This window comes from Erithacus rubecula, assembly GCF_903797595.1.
Source record: "Erithacus rubecula genome assembly, chromosome: 17".
Lineage (NCBI taxonomy): Eukaryota > Metazoa > Chordata > Aves > Passeriformes > Muscicapidae > Erithacus > Erithacus rubecula.
In genome coordinates this window covers 6,314,855-6,331,766 of record NC_136669.1, presented here as the reverse complement: position 1 = coordinate 6,331,766, position 16,912 = coordinate 6,314,855, and the positions used below count along the sequence as shown (strand labels likewise).

Here is a 16,912-nt window from a genome sequence, read left to right as displayed (position 1 = left end):
GGAGAGGGGGCAGGAAGGGGGGACGCCGGCGGCATCGCCCACCCCCTTTGCTTTGTGCGCGCTTGGGGAAATTAAAAATAGCTGCGTCCAAAGAGTGGCTGCAAGCGCCACAAAGAGCGTGTTGAGCGGAGGCAGCTGCAAGCTATTTGCTGCCCCTGGTAATCAGCATCTCGGCTTGCAGAGCCCCTCTGGCCCCCCCCCAGCCCCTTCCTCCCCTGCCAGAAGCTGCCGCTGCCTTTCTCCAACCCACATATGTCATGTCAACAATCAATGAATGCAGGATCTCTGCCGGGGAAAAAAAAAGGGGGGGGGAACGCGCGCTTTGATTTTTGGAGCAGCTTTGTTGCCTCGTTCCATTCACGTCCTCCTCTCTGAGCTGTCACTGAGGGGTTTGTAGCACTGAATGCCAGTCAATGCCAGGATACCTCATGGCCCCATGCTGGGATGCTGCTTCTTCTAGGAGCAGGGAAAGGGATGCTATTAGCCACCATCACCCAACCTGTAGCCCACAGCCCACTGGTGGTCCCTCAGTGACCTGATCCAGTGGCCAACAACAGGGCTGGAAAGAATTAAACCCAACCCCATCCCCACCACATGGCTGCAGCTGGTGGGCTCAGGGTTGCTCTGCAGGCACCTCATTTCACATCCCCTCCTGAGCACGGAGCAACAGCAGGGTGAAAAAAATGGTGTTTCTGTTGGTTCCTTGAGTGGCTGGGTAGCTCATGTGTGGGACTGGCACGGCCACCCAGGGACTGGGGGATTCTTGAGAGCCCAGCACTTCCCTGGCTTGGAAAGAGCTGGCACCAGCTGCCCCTTCCTCTTCTGCCAGGGGGGACCACGGGGCCTGTGTGAGGGTGACTGCTCAGCCTTAGCTGTGTCATTTCACTGCCAGCCCTGACATCTTCCCTCCTAAATGCCATCAGAGCTTGATTTCCACATTAACCTTTTACAGTAGATGCAATTTTTCCTTCACCAAGACAGGTCCAGGAGTCACAAAGAACTCCAGCTGCTGTGAGTGCCTGTTTCACTCTGCCTCTCCATGAACACATAAATGCAATCTAAACTCCAGCTCACTTCCCTCACTGCTCTGGCACACGTCTTCTACAGAAACATCTCTGCTAGGTCCCGAGGGATGAGGAGTGGGGAAAAAGCAGAAGGATGGAGCCACTTGAACCTGTCCTCGCTGCTCAGCCTAAGAGCAATTCCAGCTTTGTGGCTCGCCCTGCAGAAGACAATAGGGGCTGTGTTGTTTCCAGGAAGGAAGCACCTGGGCCAGGTCATCAAAGCAGCTTGTGCTAGGAGGTCGCTGGCTGCATCGAGCTTTCAACTCCACTTTCATCCTCTCTCTGCCTGTTAACTCCCAAACCTCCCACCACGGACTGTTTCACACTGGGACCTCTCCTGAGAGGGTCCTGAAGCCACAAAATGTCCTTTGTGGGGGATTTGGATGTGGACAACCGTGCTCTCCAAAGCTCACAATAAATCCAGGCAGTTTTGGGGTCCCAGTGATGACCACTGCCAGTTGCCAGGACTTGTGAGGGAGCCATCCCTAGAGGAGACCTTCCTGTTCCCTCAGCCACCTCCCAAATTCTCCTGCAGCTCAGCAGTTTTACCTTCCCAAACACACTAAGCCAAACTAAAAGACATAAAACAGAAGAGGGTTCAGCAAATGTAGGGAACCATTCCTGGAGGAGCACATGGGTGTCCTGACAGCAGGATCCACCTCCCACAGCAACTGGGGCCAGACACTTGGAGCAGAGAGAAATGGGAAGATGTGAACACCCCAAAGTCACCATTGTGGGACCCCCACACCCAACCCCAGTAATGACACTTACATCAGCATCAAGACAGACATTATTATAAAACCACAAATGAAGATCTGTCTATCTTCCTCTCACCCCCTTCAAGGCTGCTTGGTCCTGGTTTCACCAATGTCCCAGGAAATGAGTTCCCAGGGCTCCCTGTAGGTTCATGGATTTCTCCCTCCCCCCCCCCCCCAAATCAATATTGAAATTAAACACAACAAATTCATCAAAGATCTCTGAGCTCTGTCCACAGTCACCGGCACTTGTGCTGTCTTTGCATCTCCTCTGGAGCAGCCACAAGGATGTTCTTTGTCCCCTCTCCCTTGCACCTTGATTTCAGGTGTCCCCTTCCTGCCCAGCTTCCCTGAAGAAGAAAGGATCTCTGCTTCCCAATTTTCCCATCATTTCCTTATTACTATGGCATCATATATGAGATATACACCAAACATCCCACATAAAACCTCCTCACAGATCATTGTCCACCCTGACTTGACTACATCCAGTCTTGGAAAAAAACTGGGATGAGGGTCCCTGTCACCATCTGAGCCTCACACAGTCACTCCCACCCAGCCTTCCTGTCTCTGCTTACTTTAAATTTCAAACACACTTTGATTCAAGCCAAAAGCTTTTTATGCTAAACAGAAACTGAAAGTCTTGATCTGGCAAACAGAGGCACTGGCAAAATTGTGTCCATGGGGGGAAACCACTGGGGATGAGGGGAATGGGGTTTGTAAAACCTGGTGCTCCCACGGAGGAGGGGGCAGGGAGAGCTTGGAAACACTTAAATGGCAAAATGTGTGGAAAAAGTAAGGACAGAGAGGCCAGGATGTTTAAGGTTCGTTTTTAATCCCTGCCAATGAATTTCAATTCTGTGCCAAAACTGAAGTAAACTGCTTTGATCTAAAAAGGAGGAAAAAAAACACACACACGGGTTCTTGGCTTCTTAAAACAATACAGATGACAAAGGAGGTAACTACAATGAAAATTAACGCAGCACAGCCCTGCTGACAGTGACATTTTAAAATGCCCCTTTCCTCCAAACAAAGAGGTTTTCAGAGGGGGGTGAATTAGGAAACAATAATCACAGATCTGTGGATCACAGCATCACCGAGCATGCATCCCTTCCTCTGATCCCCCTCCAGCTGCCACCAATGCTTACACCATTCTCCTTTTTTACCCATGTATCAGTTCCTTAGGTTTCTGTGGCCAGGAGTGGGGCCTGGGGCTGAGCAGGTCTCCAGATGTGACCCCACAGCTCTGCTGTGTAGTGCCAGACCTCCCACCTCTGAGCTGGCCCCTCTTCTCCTGTTTATACACCCAGCCCAGGGTCCCACTGCTCCCCTAACCATTCCCAGATGCCAGGCTGGCCTCTCTCTTCATCCCACCCCAGGCCCATCAGCTCCCAGCTCCCTCTGGATCTCCCTCCCTGCCATCAGGGGCTGGAGCAGGGATGTCTGCTCCATTGTACTGAGGTTAATGACATTATGATCCATCTGAGTTCCTGATATAGGAGCAGGACCACCAAGCTCTGAGCTCAGGAAGGGTCTGCAACACCACCATGGAGGGGACAACCATCCAACACCAGTAAACTACTGGTTCAAGCATCCTCCTAGATCCCTTCCCAGTTTCACAGATCAATTTGACTCCAGCAAGTAAGGAGCACAGAAGAGATAAGGCTTACTCATTTCATCAAGCTGAGAAGTGCCAGACACAGACTGAGGTCAGTTTGTTGCAAAATGGGTACATATTGCCCAGGGATGCTCCTCCTGAATCCCTGCAGGGAAACTTAAAGAGCCCATCCAGAAGATGCTCTCACCTTGCCTCTCATTCACAGCACCAGTGAGTCTGAGATGATCCCAGACAAGCCAATTTTGTCTTGTTTCAAACCAGCATATGCACAAAGCAAAAAAATGTCTAAATTAATAGTCTCAACTACCAAAAGGAAGCCTGATGTGACACAATATCTCCAGGGAGGATGCAAAATGCCAACCTAATATAAATCCCAGCTCAAAAGAAGTGGGACAGGGTAAAATGAGGCACAGAGACAAAGCCTGGTCACGCAGTGACTCATAAAGAAGCTGGCCTGCAGATCCAGACCCACTCTGACCTGCCCCAGCCACGGGGCTGGATCCATCCCCAGGCAGTGTGTGAGGCCATGGGCCCACCTGCAGGCCCAGGGAGGGACATGGCAGCACTCTCCATCCCCACAAACCCCTCCTGCCTTTCCATTCCCACGCAGACAGGCTCTATTTATAGAGACCTCGGCCACTAATTATAGATGGCAGCAATCAAAACAAAGGGAGCCAAAGCTCTGCACTTGCCACTCGCTGGCTCTGGCCCCTGAGCCTGGCACTGCTCTTGTGGCAGCTCCCACATCCCAACCAAAACGTCCCAGACCAGTATTGGGCTGCTCTCCCACGGCAGTGGTTTCACTGGAGACCACAGCGTGTTGTACCAGAACTGAAACTTGCCCTTGGACACTCACAACACAGCAGCTCAATCCCAAGCCTGTGCCTGACTTCTTTCCTGCTTTCTCTCATTAAGAGTGGCTTTGTCATCCTCCAGCTGCTGCAGAGAAGCATCAGCCCCTGTCATCCTCAGTCCCAGCATGAAGATTTATCAAACAGCAGGAGCAAGCCACCATTGGGGTGCAATAGTGGATGTTCAGCAAGGGAAGGCATCCCCAATAATCACACAACCTCCACACCCACCCACAGTTGGGAGGCAGGAATTTCTGCACGTCTGAGCAGGCTCGGCTTAGCCAGGGCTCTGCAGAGCTGGGAACTGCTGCTGACAGAGGGGAAGGGAGTGGGATCTGCTGGGCATTCCCAGTGGCCAGGCTGGTTCTGGGTGCCACCAACTGCACCCAGCCTGAAAGAAGGAGACCCCAGGGAGCTCATCCTGATCCAAGGGGATGAAGGTTCACAGCCTGTGCAAATTCTCCCCATTGCAACCACCATGTAGAACTCATTTTGTATTCAGGCTGGAACTATGGCAGAGCAAGGATAGACAGAATGATGGACACACAGAAAGAAGGTGGCCAAGCAGGAGCACAGACACAGAACCAGCTCTGGGATATCCCTGGGCAGGTCTCAGGAGAGAGCTGGATGCCAGCAGGGCAGCTGGTTCCTGCTTGTCCCACCTTCCATGCCCAAAATGCTCCAATCCAACACCAAACTTTGGCAAAAGGCTCCCTGTGCCCAGTGCTGCCCCATTCCACGGTCTCTGAGTATCACAGCACCAACATCTCTGGGGACTCCCTGAGGTCTCCTCAACCTGGGCTTTGAGCTGTCCCTCAACACCCCACTGCTCTCCAACCTGCGGGGAGCCAGGAGCAGAACCTCCCTGGCCAGGCAGAGGAATGTCTCCATCAGCATCACCAGCCCAGGACTCCCCTCTCAAGCTCACCCCTCCCTCCAATTCCGCTTTTAATAAAAGCAAAAATTGCCAAACCCACAAAATTAATGTCTGAAAGGTTCAAGCAGAGCCATTCAATCCCAGCCTGTGACTGCCTGGGAGGTCTCAGGCTCCCTCACGCTCCAGAGGCTGCTCTGCACCGAGGCTCCCACAGGACCCCCATCCAGCTCCTGCAGAGAAACTGGGGCACACTGGGGGGGATTGTCCCTGAATGGACTGCACAGTCCCTTCCTCATGGAAAAAAAACCAGTGTCTCTGCTGGCACCCCCTGGATGAGGCTCCAGCCCTGTTACTCTGCACCAGGCCATAGAGGTGGTGGGGACAGGGCAAGGAGGTGGAGGGTGAGCACAGCTGGAGGGGTGGAAAGGTCAGGAGGGTATTTTTATACCATGTGTCAAACCACAGTGAGGAGGAAGGATCTATAACAGTCCTCTCATCTATGACTATGACATAGCCAAATCCTCCTGGGATCATCACAGCAGAAGTGGCCATGGGGAAGTGAGTCCAGGAGCCAGCACAGTGGTGTCACACTGCCTGGGCACCACCCCATGCTGCACATGGGAACCTTCCCTTTTTTGTTTGTACTCTTCCCCTTTTTCCCTTCTCAAGGGCAAAACGCCCAACAGATGCCTGGAGAACTGCAGGATGCTCCTGCTGTCTTTGGGTGCTCTCTGACAATGGCTCCTGTGGCACTGGGCTGAGGCACTGCCTGTCCACTTCTGCCCAGATGTAACAGAACCTGGAGCAGGTCAACCTCCTCAGGATGCAAAACAGCAAAAAAATATTCCAGATTGTGTTCCCCAGCATTCCTGCTCCTCTGCCTCAGACTGGAGAATCTCCCTACTCCATCCAGACACAAAGCACCCTCATGTCAGGGTAGGATAGGAAACACCAGCCCAGTGCAGAGTCAGGTTGCTGACATTGAAAATGCATTAAAGCCTCCACTGCTTCTACCCAAGACATTTAAATTATTTAGGGCACTTGGACCAACCCCAAGTAAAAATACAAACACACACAGCATGAAATCTGAGCCACACTCGCCGTGCCTCCTCATTCCACAGTGCCCTCACAGGAGGCACTGGAGGAGGACCAAGGCACACTGACCTCGCAGGGAGCCTCCCTGCCACAGACACAGGTCCCCATGTGTCCCTGTCCCACAGATGTGCTCTCTCCAGCTGGCTCCCTGAGCCTTCTGCCCAGGCAGAACCCAGCACATGGGTGTCACTGTGCTGCCTGCTCAGCCCTGGGCACCCTCCTGTAGGCTGGTTGTAGCCAGCAGGATAGTTCAGCAGTCCTGGGTGCTCCTGGGATTGACCTCCTGGGCTCTTCAGCCCCACTTTGCAGCTCCCAGCAGATGGGTTTCCCTTCCTTTGATCCCCTTTTACCGATGGGAGCAGTGCTGGTGACAAGCTGCAGCTCCAGGGCGGCAGGCAGTGGGAAGCTGTTCCAGCTGACCTACTTTCCACAGGCATCACTAGGCAGGGCCTCCTTCTCGGACACTGCCAAGGTGATTCACCACAACCAAAACCCAGCTGGCACTGGGAAACTGGGCAAAAAGGAGGAGGAATAACCTTGGGGACCCCCTCCAGCACTTCCTGCCAGAGTGGGATCTGTCAGCAACTACTGAATCCCACGCCAGGCGGGACTCGCACGCCTCCAAAACACCCACCATCCTCTGCAGTGTCCACTGAGCTCCCACACAAACCCAGCCTGGCACAGAGTCAAACCCAGCCAGCACAGCTCTCCTCCAGCTTGGCAGAGCACTCCAAGGGCAGCAGATAACCCAGCTGATCCCCAGAGCCTGGACACAGGCAGGCAGCACTCACCATCTCGTCGAGGGCATAGCGCAGCAGCCCGTGCTCGTAGAGGATGAAGAACCGACGCTGCCATTTCTGCAAGAGAAGACATTGAGGTGGGTCAAGGCAGTGCCCACCAGTCCCTGGGCTTTGCTGGAAGCACTGGAGCTGCAGATCAGCTGGCAGGGCTCTGCCAAAGGTGAGTGAGCACCAGCCCACATTGCCCAGTGCTGACTGCCTTGAGCTTTAGCAGCCTTGGGACTTGACCATTCCCTGGGGAGCCTGTTCAGTGCCTGACCACCCTCTGGGGGAAGAACCTTTTCCTAACATCCAAACTGAACCTCTTCTGACTCAGGTTCATGCCACAAATACTGGGTGAACACCAGAAGGATCCCAAACTAAATGCTCTGAACCCTCAGCTTCATCCTGCATCATCTGTTCCAGCATCCAGTGCTGGAGGATGACAGGGTACCATGTCAGATGACCCCAGCAGCACATGAGCTCAGTTTGAATGGTGGCTGCACTTCTGGCATGGCACTGCTCAGGTAATCCTGGCACCACGCTGGCACTGCTGCCTCTGCAGCTGCACAGCAAACCAGATTGGAGAACTGATCTGGCAGGAAAACTGCTTTTTTTTTTTTTTTTTTTTTAATGTGTGCCAGGTTGTTTTCAGCCAAGAGCAAAAACTGGTTGAGCAGGCTGAAATAAAAAAGTCCTGGATTCATAGCCCCAGTGCAGCAATTCTTATCTCATTTTTCTCAGCCCTTTGGGCAAAGTCCAGGGTGCTCAGGGACAAGCAGAACTATGGAGGACCTTGTGGACCTCCACAAGCCCCAGCTTAGCAGGCAGCCTGGGTTTTGGGGACACCCAGGTCTCATGTCCCCTTTATGTCATGCCAGCCAGTCTATGACAGGCTGTGACTCCAAGTAATGACCCATATACCCCAGACTGAACTGAGAACTCAATTCTTGCTCATTCGGGAGCGATTTTTTTATTACAAACAGCTCCGAGAACATTTTGGTTGCATGACAGAGGGTTCACGGACCATTGCCATCCCTCCCACACACAAGACAGCCCCATCCTGGCAGACTCAGCAGCAAGCTCCCTGCAAGACAAGCCTGGGGACAGGCTGCAAGTCCTCATCACAAGCCAGCAGTGAAAGGACATCAGCCTGGCCACATCCTTCTGAGCCTCGCACTCCCCACGACAGGAAAGTGGGGGATGCTCCAACCCCACAGGATGCTGCTGTTTCTGCCAGGCATGAGAAAACCCCCTTAGGAAGGAGCTGAGGGTGCCCTGCTCTGTCTGCAGGTCCTGCTACCAGCACTTGGCTTCAGGGCTCTGCAGGGTTACAGCAAATGGGAACCAGCACTCAGCCCCTTCCTTGCTGCAGGCTGACACTGGTATATTCACATGAGGGGATGGGATGCAGCCTCCCTCTGGAGCTCTGGGCATGCTCATAATGAGCTGCAGAAAATAGTTGTTTCCAAGCCCCAAAGGAAAACTGGGAGCCTTTCTGATGGTCACAGCACAGCTCACACAGTCCACACCTCACTGCCTTCCTGGCAGCATGGCACGCGTCAGGCAAACCAGAGCAGCATCAAAACATCAAAAAGCAAAAGCAACAAGCAATAAAATTGCACAGCCTGAGCCTGACCTGCACCTGCAGTGCCCCAGGCTGCTGCCCAGCATGGGAGACCTTGTATCCCGGAGAAGGCATTCCAGCCTTGCTGCCGGAAACATCAGCAGCTTCCTGGTTTGCACAAGGGGATGGGTTCATGGAGGTGCCTTTGGCACTCCCAGGGACACAGCCACTTCCATGGGCAGGGACAGCCCTTGCTGCTCCTCCTGCCACCCCCAGCAACGTCATGGGGAGGGGATGTCTCAGTTTCACTTACCCGGGAGCGATGGACAGGGTTGTCAAAGTCCGTTCCTTCCGGGGCCAGCAGCAGCCAGCCACCATAAATGGGTTTGGCCTGCAAAGAAACAGCAGAGAAACATTCATACACAGCAGAAAATGGCTCAACATGGATCAGCACCACAGGGAATCGATGGTCAGGGACCACGGGAAACTGCAGCAGCCCCAGCACGAAGGCAGCTGTGTGAGCTCAGCCTCCTGCACGCAGGCACACTCAGCCTTCCCAGCGCAGGGAACGTGGTGTCTGATGGCAACCCGTGCTGTGACACACACTGTGTGCCAACGGCTCTGAGACGAGGACTCGGGAGGAGGCAAAACCCCAGCCACAAACTCCAAACACAGCTGCTCCTGCATGGCAGCCTGCCCAGAGCACCAACCTCCCGGGCACTGCCGAGCAGCAGAGCCCATCCCCAGCGCCATCGGCAGCGTGCCTCTACTCCAAAGCAAAAACACACTCCAAAGGAGAGCTCCATGTTTTCCGTTCGTTAATTAAGAGAGGAAAATCTACCCAGTGCTGGCAGTTCTCCAGCTCCCAGCCGCTTCCCGTGCCGTGCACATCCAGCTCCTGCTTCCCTGCAGGGCCAGCCCCTGCCAGCTCTCTCCCCCCAGCAGCAGCGTCCAGCGGCCCACGGCCGAGCACACAGGAAGGTCAGAGCCAGCAGCAGGGAAAACAGCTCATTGAGCCAGCAGGGAAGAGAAAGGGAAAGAATACTCGGAAAGAACCTTGCAGCACTGCCGTATGTCAGTGGAAAAAAAAATATTCAGGCTATTTCCACGGGTGACTGGGATGCAGAAGTGGCCAGGGTGAAGCTGACCCATGGCAAGCAGTGGGATGGGGACGGGCACTGGGCATGTCCTCCCAGGCAGAGTCCTGCAGGCACTGCTCCTCCTGCCTTTTCAAGCTGTAAACGATGAGCCAACACCTGGCAAAGACTGAGGCCAAATCCTGCTGCAAGAGTGGCAAGGCATTGCCACACCAGCAAGGCGGTTCCACAGATACCAAGACAGAGCAGGAGGGAGGAAAACCAGGGAAGATCCAGCTCCAGGAGACCTTGGGTCTGGGAACACTGCTTTCCACCATGGAACATCCATGCACGTCCATCCTGGCCCAGCCAAAAAGTCACAAGGACACACACTCCCAGTACTTTTCTAACAGATTCAGTTAATCTTGTTGCTTTCATTCTTTTCTGTTCCTTAAAGTTTAAAACTGTTTCCAATCCAGTACCTCCCCTAGATTCCTCCTGCCAGTTTCTGTGGTTTTGTAATGTTAAAAAAAAATTTCCCCTCTGGAAAAATCCCTGCAAACAATAGAAGAAACTGCCTATACACCAGAAACTGTCAAATGCATGAAGCACTGAGTAAGCAAACTGGAAACACGCCGGAGGAGACCTTTTGCTGTTTATAAAGTGAAAAGAAATAACAAAATCTCTTATCCCCTTCACAATATGACATACCAGCTCGAGGTGTTGCTCTCCCAGCAGCTGGGAAAACATGATTTGAGAAGACCTTCCTTCCTTCCTTCCCCTTTTAAATGAGATTTAAACCAATGAAAACAAAGCGCTGGGATTGGGATCCAATTTGGGGGAGTTTGGGGGACCCTACACCTGTTCCCACGACCATACTGGGGGTGCAGAAAGGCACCTGTGTGCACCACAACCCTCCCTGGGTTTGGCAAAGGGCCCGGAGCCCCCCGGCACCCCTGCCCAGCTCACCTGGATGCTGGTGCCCTGCTCGCCCGTGGTCCCCATGGCACCTCCAGCTGCTCGGCAGCGCTCCATGCCCGGCTCTGTGCCCAGCTCCGTGCCCGGCTCCGTGCCCACTCCCTGCCCGGCTCTCTGCCTGCTCCCTGCCCGACTCCGTGCCCGGCTCTGTGCCCAGCTCTGTGCCCGGCTCCCTGCCTGCTCCGTGCCCGGCTCTGTGCCCGCTCCCTGCCTGCTCCCTGCCCGGCTCCCTGCCTGCTCCCTGCCCGGCTCCGTGCCCGGCTCCGTGCCCACTCCCTGCCCGGCTCCCTGCCTGCTCCCTGCCCGGCTCCGTGCCCGGCTCCCTGCCCGGCTCCCTGCCCGGCTCCCTGCCCGCTCCCTGCCCGGCTCCGTGCCCGCTCCCTGCCCGGCTCCGTGCCGCCCACGCTGCCAGCTCCCCGCAGGTGAGCCGGGCTCTGCCACGCCCCCAGCACACCCCGCCCTGCGCCCCCACCCAAACCGCCCGTGACGCATCCGTGCCCACGCCATGGCAGGACTCTGCAGCGGGGATCCAGTGCTCTGGTGTTCTACAGAGGGAAAGCAGAATTGCAAGTGACTAGTGGCAACCCCTCAGAGACCCTTCAATGGGTGACTGTGACAGGAAACGGGGTCCCCGAATTCCCCTGAGCAACTGGAGCTTGATCAGATCTCAGGAGTGGCCTCCACCAAGCAGGAACAAGAGGATGACAGTGACATCCCAACACTTGGCACTACTGCACCAAGGCAGCACCCTGGTGATGCTCCAGACATCCAAGCAGTGGGCAGGGCTCAACCCTCCTCCATCTCCCAGGTTTTCCATCCCCCAGTTTTCCCCTCCATGCCCCAGCACAGCTCCTAACCAAGAGCAGTTGCTCAACCCAGCAAAGTCCCATGAGCAAAAACTCTCCCTGACACAAGCCACAGCACTGCAGCCATGCAGAATCCAGCCTGTGTGACACACAGCAGGCAGGTCCCAGTGCCACACCAGGGACAAAGTAACCGTGAAACCAACAGGGGACATCATCACCAGGACCAGCAGCAAGCAGCCTTAACCCAGTAACACAAGCATGAAGTCCTGCCCTACCTCAGCCTGGCTCACACCCCCCCAGCAGACATTCTTTTGCCCTCAGCCATTCCAGTTTTAGCTCAAACTGTCTGTAAATAAACACTGAGCACCTGAAATACACACCCTTAACACAGAGCATGGACATTTCTGTACCAGTGTCATAAATAACCACCAGTGGGCTACACTTATTTTGGCAGAAGAATCCAATTCCAGATATTGAAACCAAAGTAGCTGAAAGGTATGAATTAGAGCCAGGCAGCGTGGGCAGCCTGGTTCCTCCCATCAACAAATGAACACGCAGCAGCGCTTTTTAAAGCCAAACCAAAACAAGCTCCTGCTAAAACCAAGCAAATGCCCAGGGAGGTACAAGCCTAAATGAAAGGGATATGAATTATCACATGAAGTTTCTGAAATAAGCTCATCACACCTGCATTGGAATGGCCCTGCTGAAGCAAGGTTTAAAAAAAAACAAATGTGGGAGGCAGGTCCGGGGGGTGTTGGAGCACCAGGATGGAGCTGGAATCACACATCCTTTCCACCGGCTGGCTTCCTCTGGAGAGCTCCTCAAGAGGAGGAAAATGCAACAACCAGCACTGAGCAAGATCTCAGAGCAAAAATTTCCCTCTTCCAAGGAGATTTGTCCAACCTCACATTCAGGGATGGTGTTAGAGCAACCCCAGAGTTCCCAAGATGCCTTCGACCACACAGGGCCCTGTTTGCCTCCTGGAAGCTCTGGTGATATCCACGTAGTTTCTCCACAGGTAGCAGCCACACAGGGTGCTGGGTGGGTGACTTTGCTTTGCTCTTATCCAGAAAGCAGAGTGGAGAGCGGGCACTGATGGAGCCGGGGTGGGGTGGCACTCACCCCACCATGGCATGAGAGGTGCAGCCCCACAGTGCCCAGTTCCATCCAATCCCTCCCATGGGACTGCAGGGACCGAGGCTGACTCAGGCAGAAACACCCCCACGTCACCACTCTGTTTCCTGTCACACCTCTGGGAGTGTCCAAGTATCGCATCCCACCTTTGATCCGACGCTGGAGCTGGGCTGTGGGGCACCAGCAGCACCTCACCTGCCTCTCAGGTCGCTGTTCCAGCCACTGCTTCCATCCCCTCAGCCCAGGGCATCCAGGGGGAGGACGCTGCCTCCAGCCCAGTGCCGCCGGCAGCACAGCGGGTGGGAGGAAGCGGAGAAGGAAGCGGCCCCAGCTGGGTTTACACAAAGCTGTCAGGCTGCTGTGCTGATGCTGCCCAGGCATGGACAAACCACCCCAACCAGCTCCACCAGCACTGGGAACACAATTCCCAGCAGACGGGGAATGGGGCTTGAAGGACGTGCGGAGCCACTCAGCACCTCCCAAAGCCCAGGGTGATACAAGAATCCCTGCACACCCCCAGGGCTGCAGAGGGCAGGTTGGGTCACAGGAGTGTGGCAGCCCATGGAGTGCCAGGTCACAGGGCTGGAGGTGGGCTGTGACACCGACCAGCTTTCACACCTCCTGTGTTTTTGGTGGTACCTTCAGCTTTTCCCTCTCCACACAAATCTGCCAGCCACACAGGAACCAGCAGACCCACACCGTGCCATCCCCACAGTGCGGCAGGAGTGTGGAACAGGAGAGTTGTACCAACATCCACATCCCCTCTTAGGGTCCAGACTCAACCCACATCCCCACTGGGGTGCTGGATGCCCAGGTGGGCTGGGATGCCCCCTCAGCCCCACATGCTGTGAGGGAAGTGCGAATGCACTGCCGGCAGAGACTCCTGGCTCCGAGCGCGTGGCGGGAGGGATAATCTGTTTAGGCTGCCGGCAGACGTAATCAGCCTGTCTCGGGTGGAGGCAGGGCTTGTTTTGTTCAGGCTTGGCAACTGAACGGGAAGGGGAAGAAAAATGGATTGTTGCATCGGAGCTTTAGGCTCTGCCTCCAGCACTAGGAGCAGGGAGCCCTGTGCACCAGGGAAGTGATGCCAGGGCTTCCAGCAGCCCCACAAAAGAATGATGTACCCAACCTGACCCAGGCTGTGGGTGAATCCATGGTAGAACTTGTTCCATCACCTTTATGGGTCAGCCCCAATATTCACCAAAGGAGCCTCTCTGACAGCGGTGCCTGCTGCTCCCCACACCCAGGGGAGCACAACGGGGTCACAGCTCTCATTCAGACTCAGAGGGTGGGGACAGTAAGGTCATCGCTGTCTGTGCACTGTCTCCTGATCCACTCAGAGCTCCCCAGAGGCAGGGACCCATTTCTGGCACTGGTGAAGGAGAAAGTCACCACAAATCCTGTGGTTGTAACCTCAAAATAGGAAATCTGGGCCGTTTCAGCTCTGCTCTGCTCTTAGTTTTGCACACCTTGGAGCCAAGAGAACATCGCTGATGGATGAGTCGGAGCAGCCGTCACTGGGCAGGAATGGGGGAGGTGGCATGGTGTTCAGGAAGGGAATGGGATGTGATACCCAAGCAGGTGTTCTGCCCACAGCAGGGCTTCTAGGAACTGAGAGACCAGCATCACTTGACATTCTGTGTGCTCCCAGTGGGATGGCAGATGGAGACCCATCAGAGACCCGTGATCATGGATGTTAGGAGGCTCTGCAAACACTGCTCTGCAAACCCACACTCCAGCAGCAATCCCAAGGGCTGGGATGAAGCCCAGCCTCAGTAGTTAAGCTGCTTACATCCCTGCTTCCCTGCCTGCACAACATTTCCTCTCTGCTGTCTGTCACCTGGTGACGCCAAACCCCAGCGCGGAGGCTGCAGCGCTGCCTCTGAGCATCCACAACCATTCCTGAAGCAAAAAACACTCTCCCATCCCCCAGCTCCTCATCCAAGTGGCTGCTCACTACCCCTAGGTTCAGCCCAAACAGTGCTTTTTCTAGGACGAGACCTGGGCAGCTCCTGGAGGCCAACCTGGATGATGGGGAGAGTCCCCTCTCCATCCATATCCTGCTCTTCTGCCAAAACACATTTGCACAAGGCAGGCATGAGTTGACCACTGACAGAGCTGCAAATCCCAGGCCAGGATTTCACAACCGACACATCTCCACAGGTAGCACAAGGCCAAACCAGACTGGACAGACTGGACCTGGGGAACAAGGAGCACCAAGTGCCACTGCCTTGGACCAGCTGGTGGGCACTGTGCATGGCACAGCCTTCCTGGCACACTGCTAGCACTGACCCAGGCACTGGCAAACCCCAAAGGACAGAGCTGCCCGAACAGCGGGCAGTGGGAGTGACCGAGAGACCAGAGGAACAGGAAGGGGAAAGGTTGAATTCACCCTTCGTGCACCCTTCGTGCAAACACTCCTGGTCCCAGGGCTGTGCTCGGGTCCGAGCGCTGCCATGGCCTGGGGCAGTGGGAGCCAGAGCTGGCCCAGGCTGGCTGCAGCACACACACAGAATTTGCCAAGCAGCAGCAAAATGAAGCGGGACAGAATGGACTTTGCAATTCCAGCTCCTCCTGGAGCAGCCCCAAAGCCAGCGTGCCTGGCAGTGAGCATGCATATCTAACCACTTCCCACCACTGGCCTTCCTCAGCGCCTGGGAGAAGCCACAACATCTCTCCACAGTGCTGGAGAGGGGATTTATCACTTTGTCAGGTGCCAGTGCAGATAAGGCGCGGCGCCATGCAAAATCCCAGCAGCCAGTGAGTGTGCAAAGGGGACGGTTCTCCAGCACCCAAAGGCGCCGCCACGTCCCTTCCCTTGGGCCAGGCAAGTGCACCCCAAATCAACACCAGCATCCAACACAGCTCCCAAGTGCCTGCTGCCCTCCCTGCCTGCAGGTCACTGTCCAAGATGGGATGCTGCCCATAGGGCAGAGCCACCATGACCCTGCCGAGTCCCTTTGGCTGTGCCCCTCAAGTCCCTGCCCTTCACAGCCACTGACAGAGGCAAATTTGACATTTGCAGAGAAATCTCCCCCTGTTCAGTGCTAATAATCAGTTGAGTAGAGGCGGATTTTTGCAGCATGATACAAGCAGCGGGGAGTGGGGAATGCAAGAGCGGGGGCTGCTTTCCAGGAAAATGGGGGCTTTTCCTCCCAAAAAAGGAGCAGGGCTGGAGAGAAAAGTGTGGCCAGGACATGATCCCTCACCCTTCCACCCTTTGGACAATGTAAGGAGCCAGGACAAGACCCCTGCAGCACAGGGCATCCCAGCCCCATGGACGCAATGTCCCAGAGCAAAGCCAAGACTGCAACCCAATGCTGACACACTCCAGCCTCAGGGCTGCTGGCCACCAGCTGCTCAGCATCCAGAACAGTAGCAAAGTGATAATGTCCAATGGAGAAGAGATGGAAATAACCAAACCCTGTCACTGGGCAGGAGTGGTCACAGGAAGAGGCAGTGGGAAAAGTCTGAGAGCTCCGTTTTCTAACTGGGTGGTCCTCTGGGCATCTACGCCAGGATCTTTAATGAAAAGAAAAAAAGGGGGAAAGACACTGGTAGCTGGAAAGACGTCCTCAAATTCCTCTATCTGTGCCAGTCCCCATGCCCCAAGAGAGCAAATGCATGGAGAAAATTAAAAGCAACTGCTTTACACTCTGCCCTTTTTCCAATTCAGGCCAGGAAAAATTATTAGGTTAATTCCCAGCCTGTCCCATGTTGTTGGGAGCTTCATCTCACAGACCAAGAACATGTGTGTGGATTTGCCCAGAGTAGCCAGCATGGAGAACAGGAACCCCAAGTGACACCCCCACAAGAGCCTTGGGTAGCTGCTTGGGAAAAGAGTCCCACTGGACAGGCTGGCTTTCTCTTGGAGACAGGATGGGTTCCCTGGGAACCATCCATCTTCCAGGGCAGGTTCTGGAAAGCCAAGTTCCGTATGAGGTTTGCAGGTGGTTACAGGGGGACCGTGCAATGCCAGCATGGGCATGTCTTGTCAGGAAAGTGGAAATTCCCACAAAAAGGGAATTTCTCCCTGGATGGCAAAGGAGCAGCATAAGACAAGCGGGCAACAGGTGGGTGGCACAGCAAGGACAGAGCCACCAACAGCACTGTGCCTGCCAACAGCCAGATCCTGCCACCACACAGGATCAAGGGATCTGACAGCCCACGACCACAGCAACAGATTTTCCCAAAGGGAGAAGAGCTGTGCTGACTGACCCAGTTTTTTCCCATGCTATGTGGACACCCCAGAAGGTCAAACACAGATTGGGGGGGGGTAAAGAGCACATCACCTCCCATCTGCAGCCCTGGGAGG

At 54.9% G+C, this 16,912-nt stretch overlaps 1 protein-coding gene across 10 annotated transcripts in view; it reads right to left on the bottom strand.

Moving 5' to 3' along the window:
* Nucleotides 1-16,912, bottom strand: part of MPRIP (myosin phosphatase Rho interacting protein) — a 72,949-nt gene that overhangs the window by 52,761 nt on the left and 3,276 nt on the right. For 9 of the 10 annotated variants that reach the window (XM_079320418.1, XM_079320423.1, XM_079320424.1 and 6 more), the window contains exons 2-3: nt 8,917-8,994; nt 7,049-7,114 (exon numbers count right to left, since the gene is read on the bottom strand). In XM_079320418.1, the coding sequence (XP_079176544.1) occupies nt 7,049-7,114; nt 8,917-8,994 (144 nt within the window). Of the gene's footprint in view, nt 1-7,048; nt 7,115-8,916; nt 8,995-10,648; nt 10,732-16,912 lie in introns of those variants that run through there. The other variant, XM_079320422.1, reaches the window with a different exon arrangement.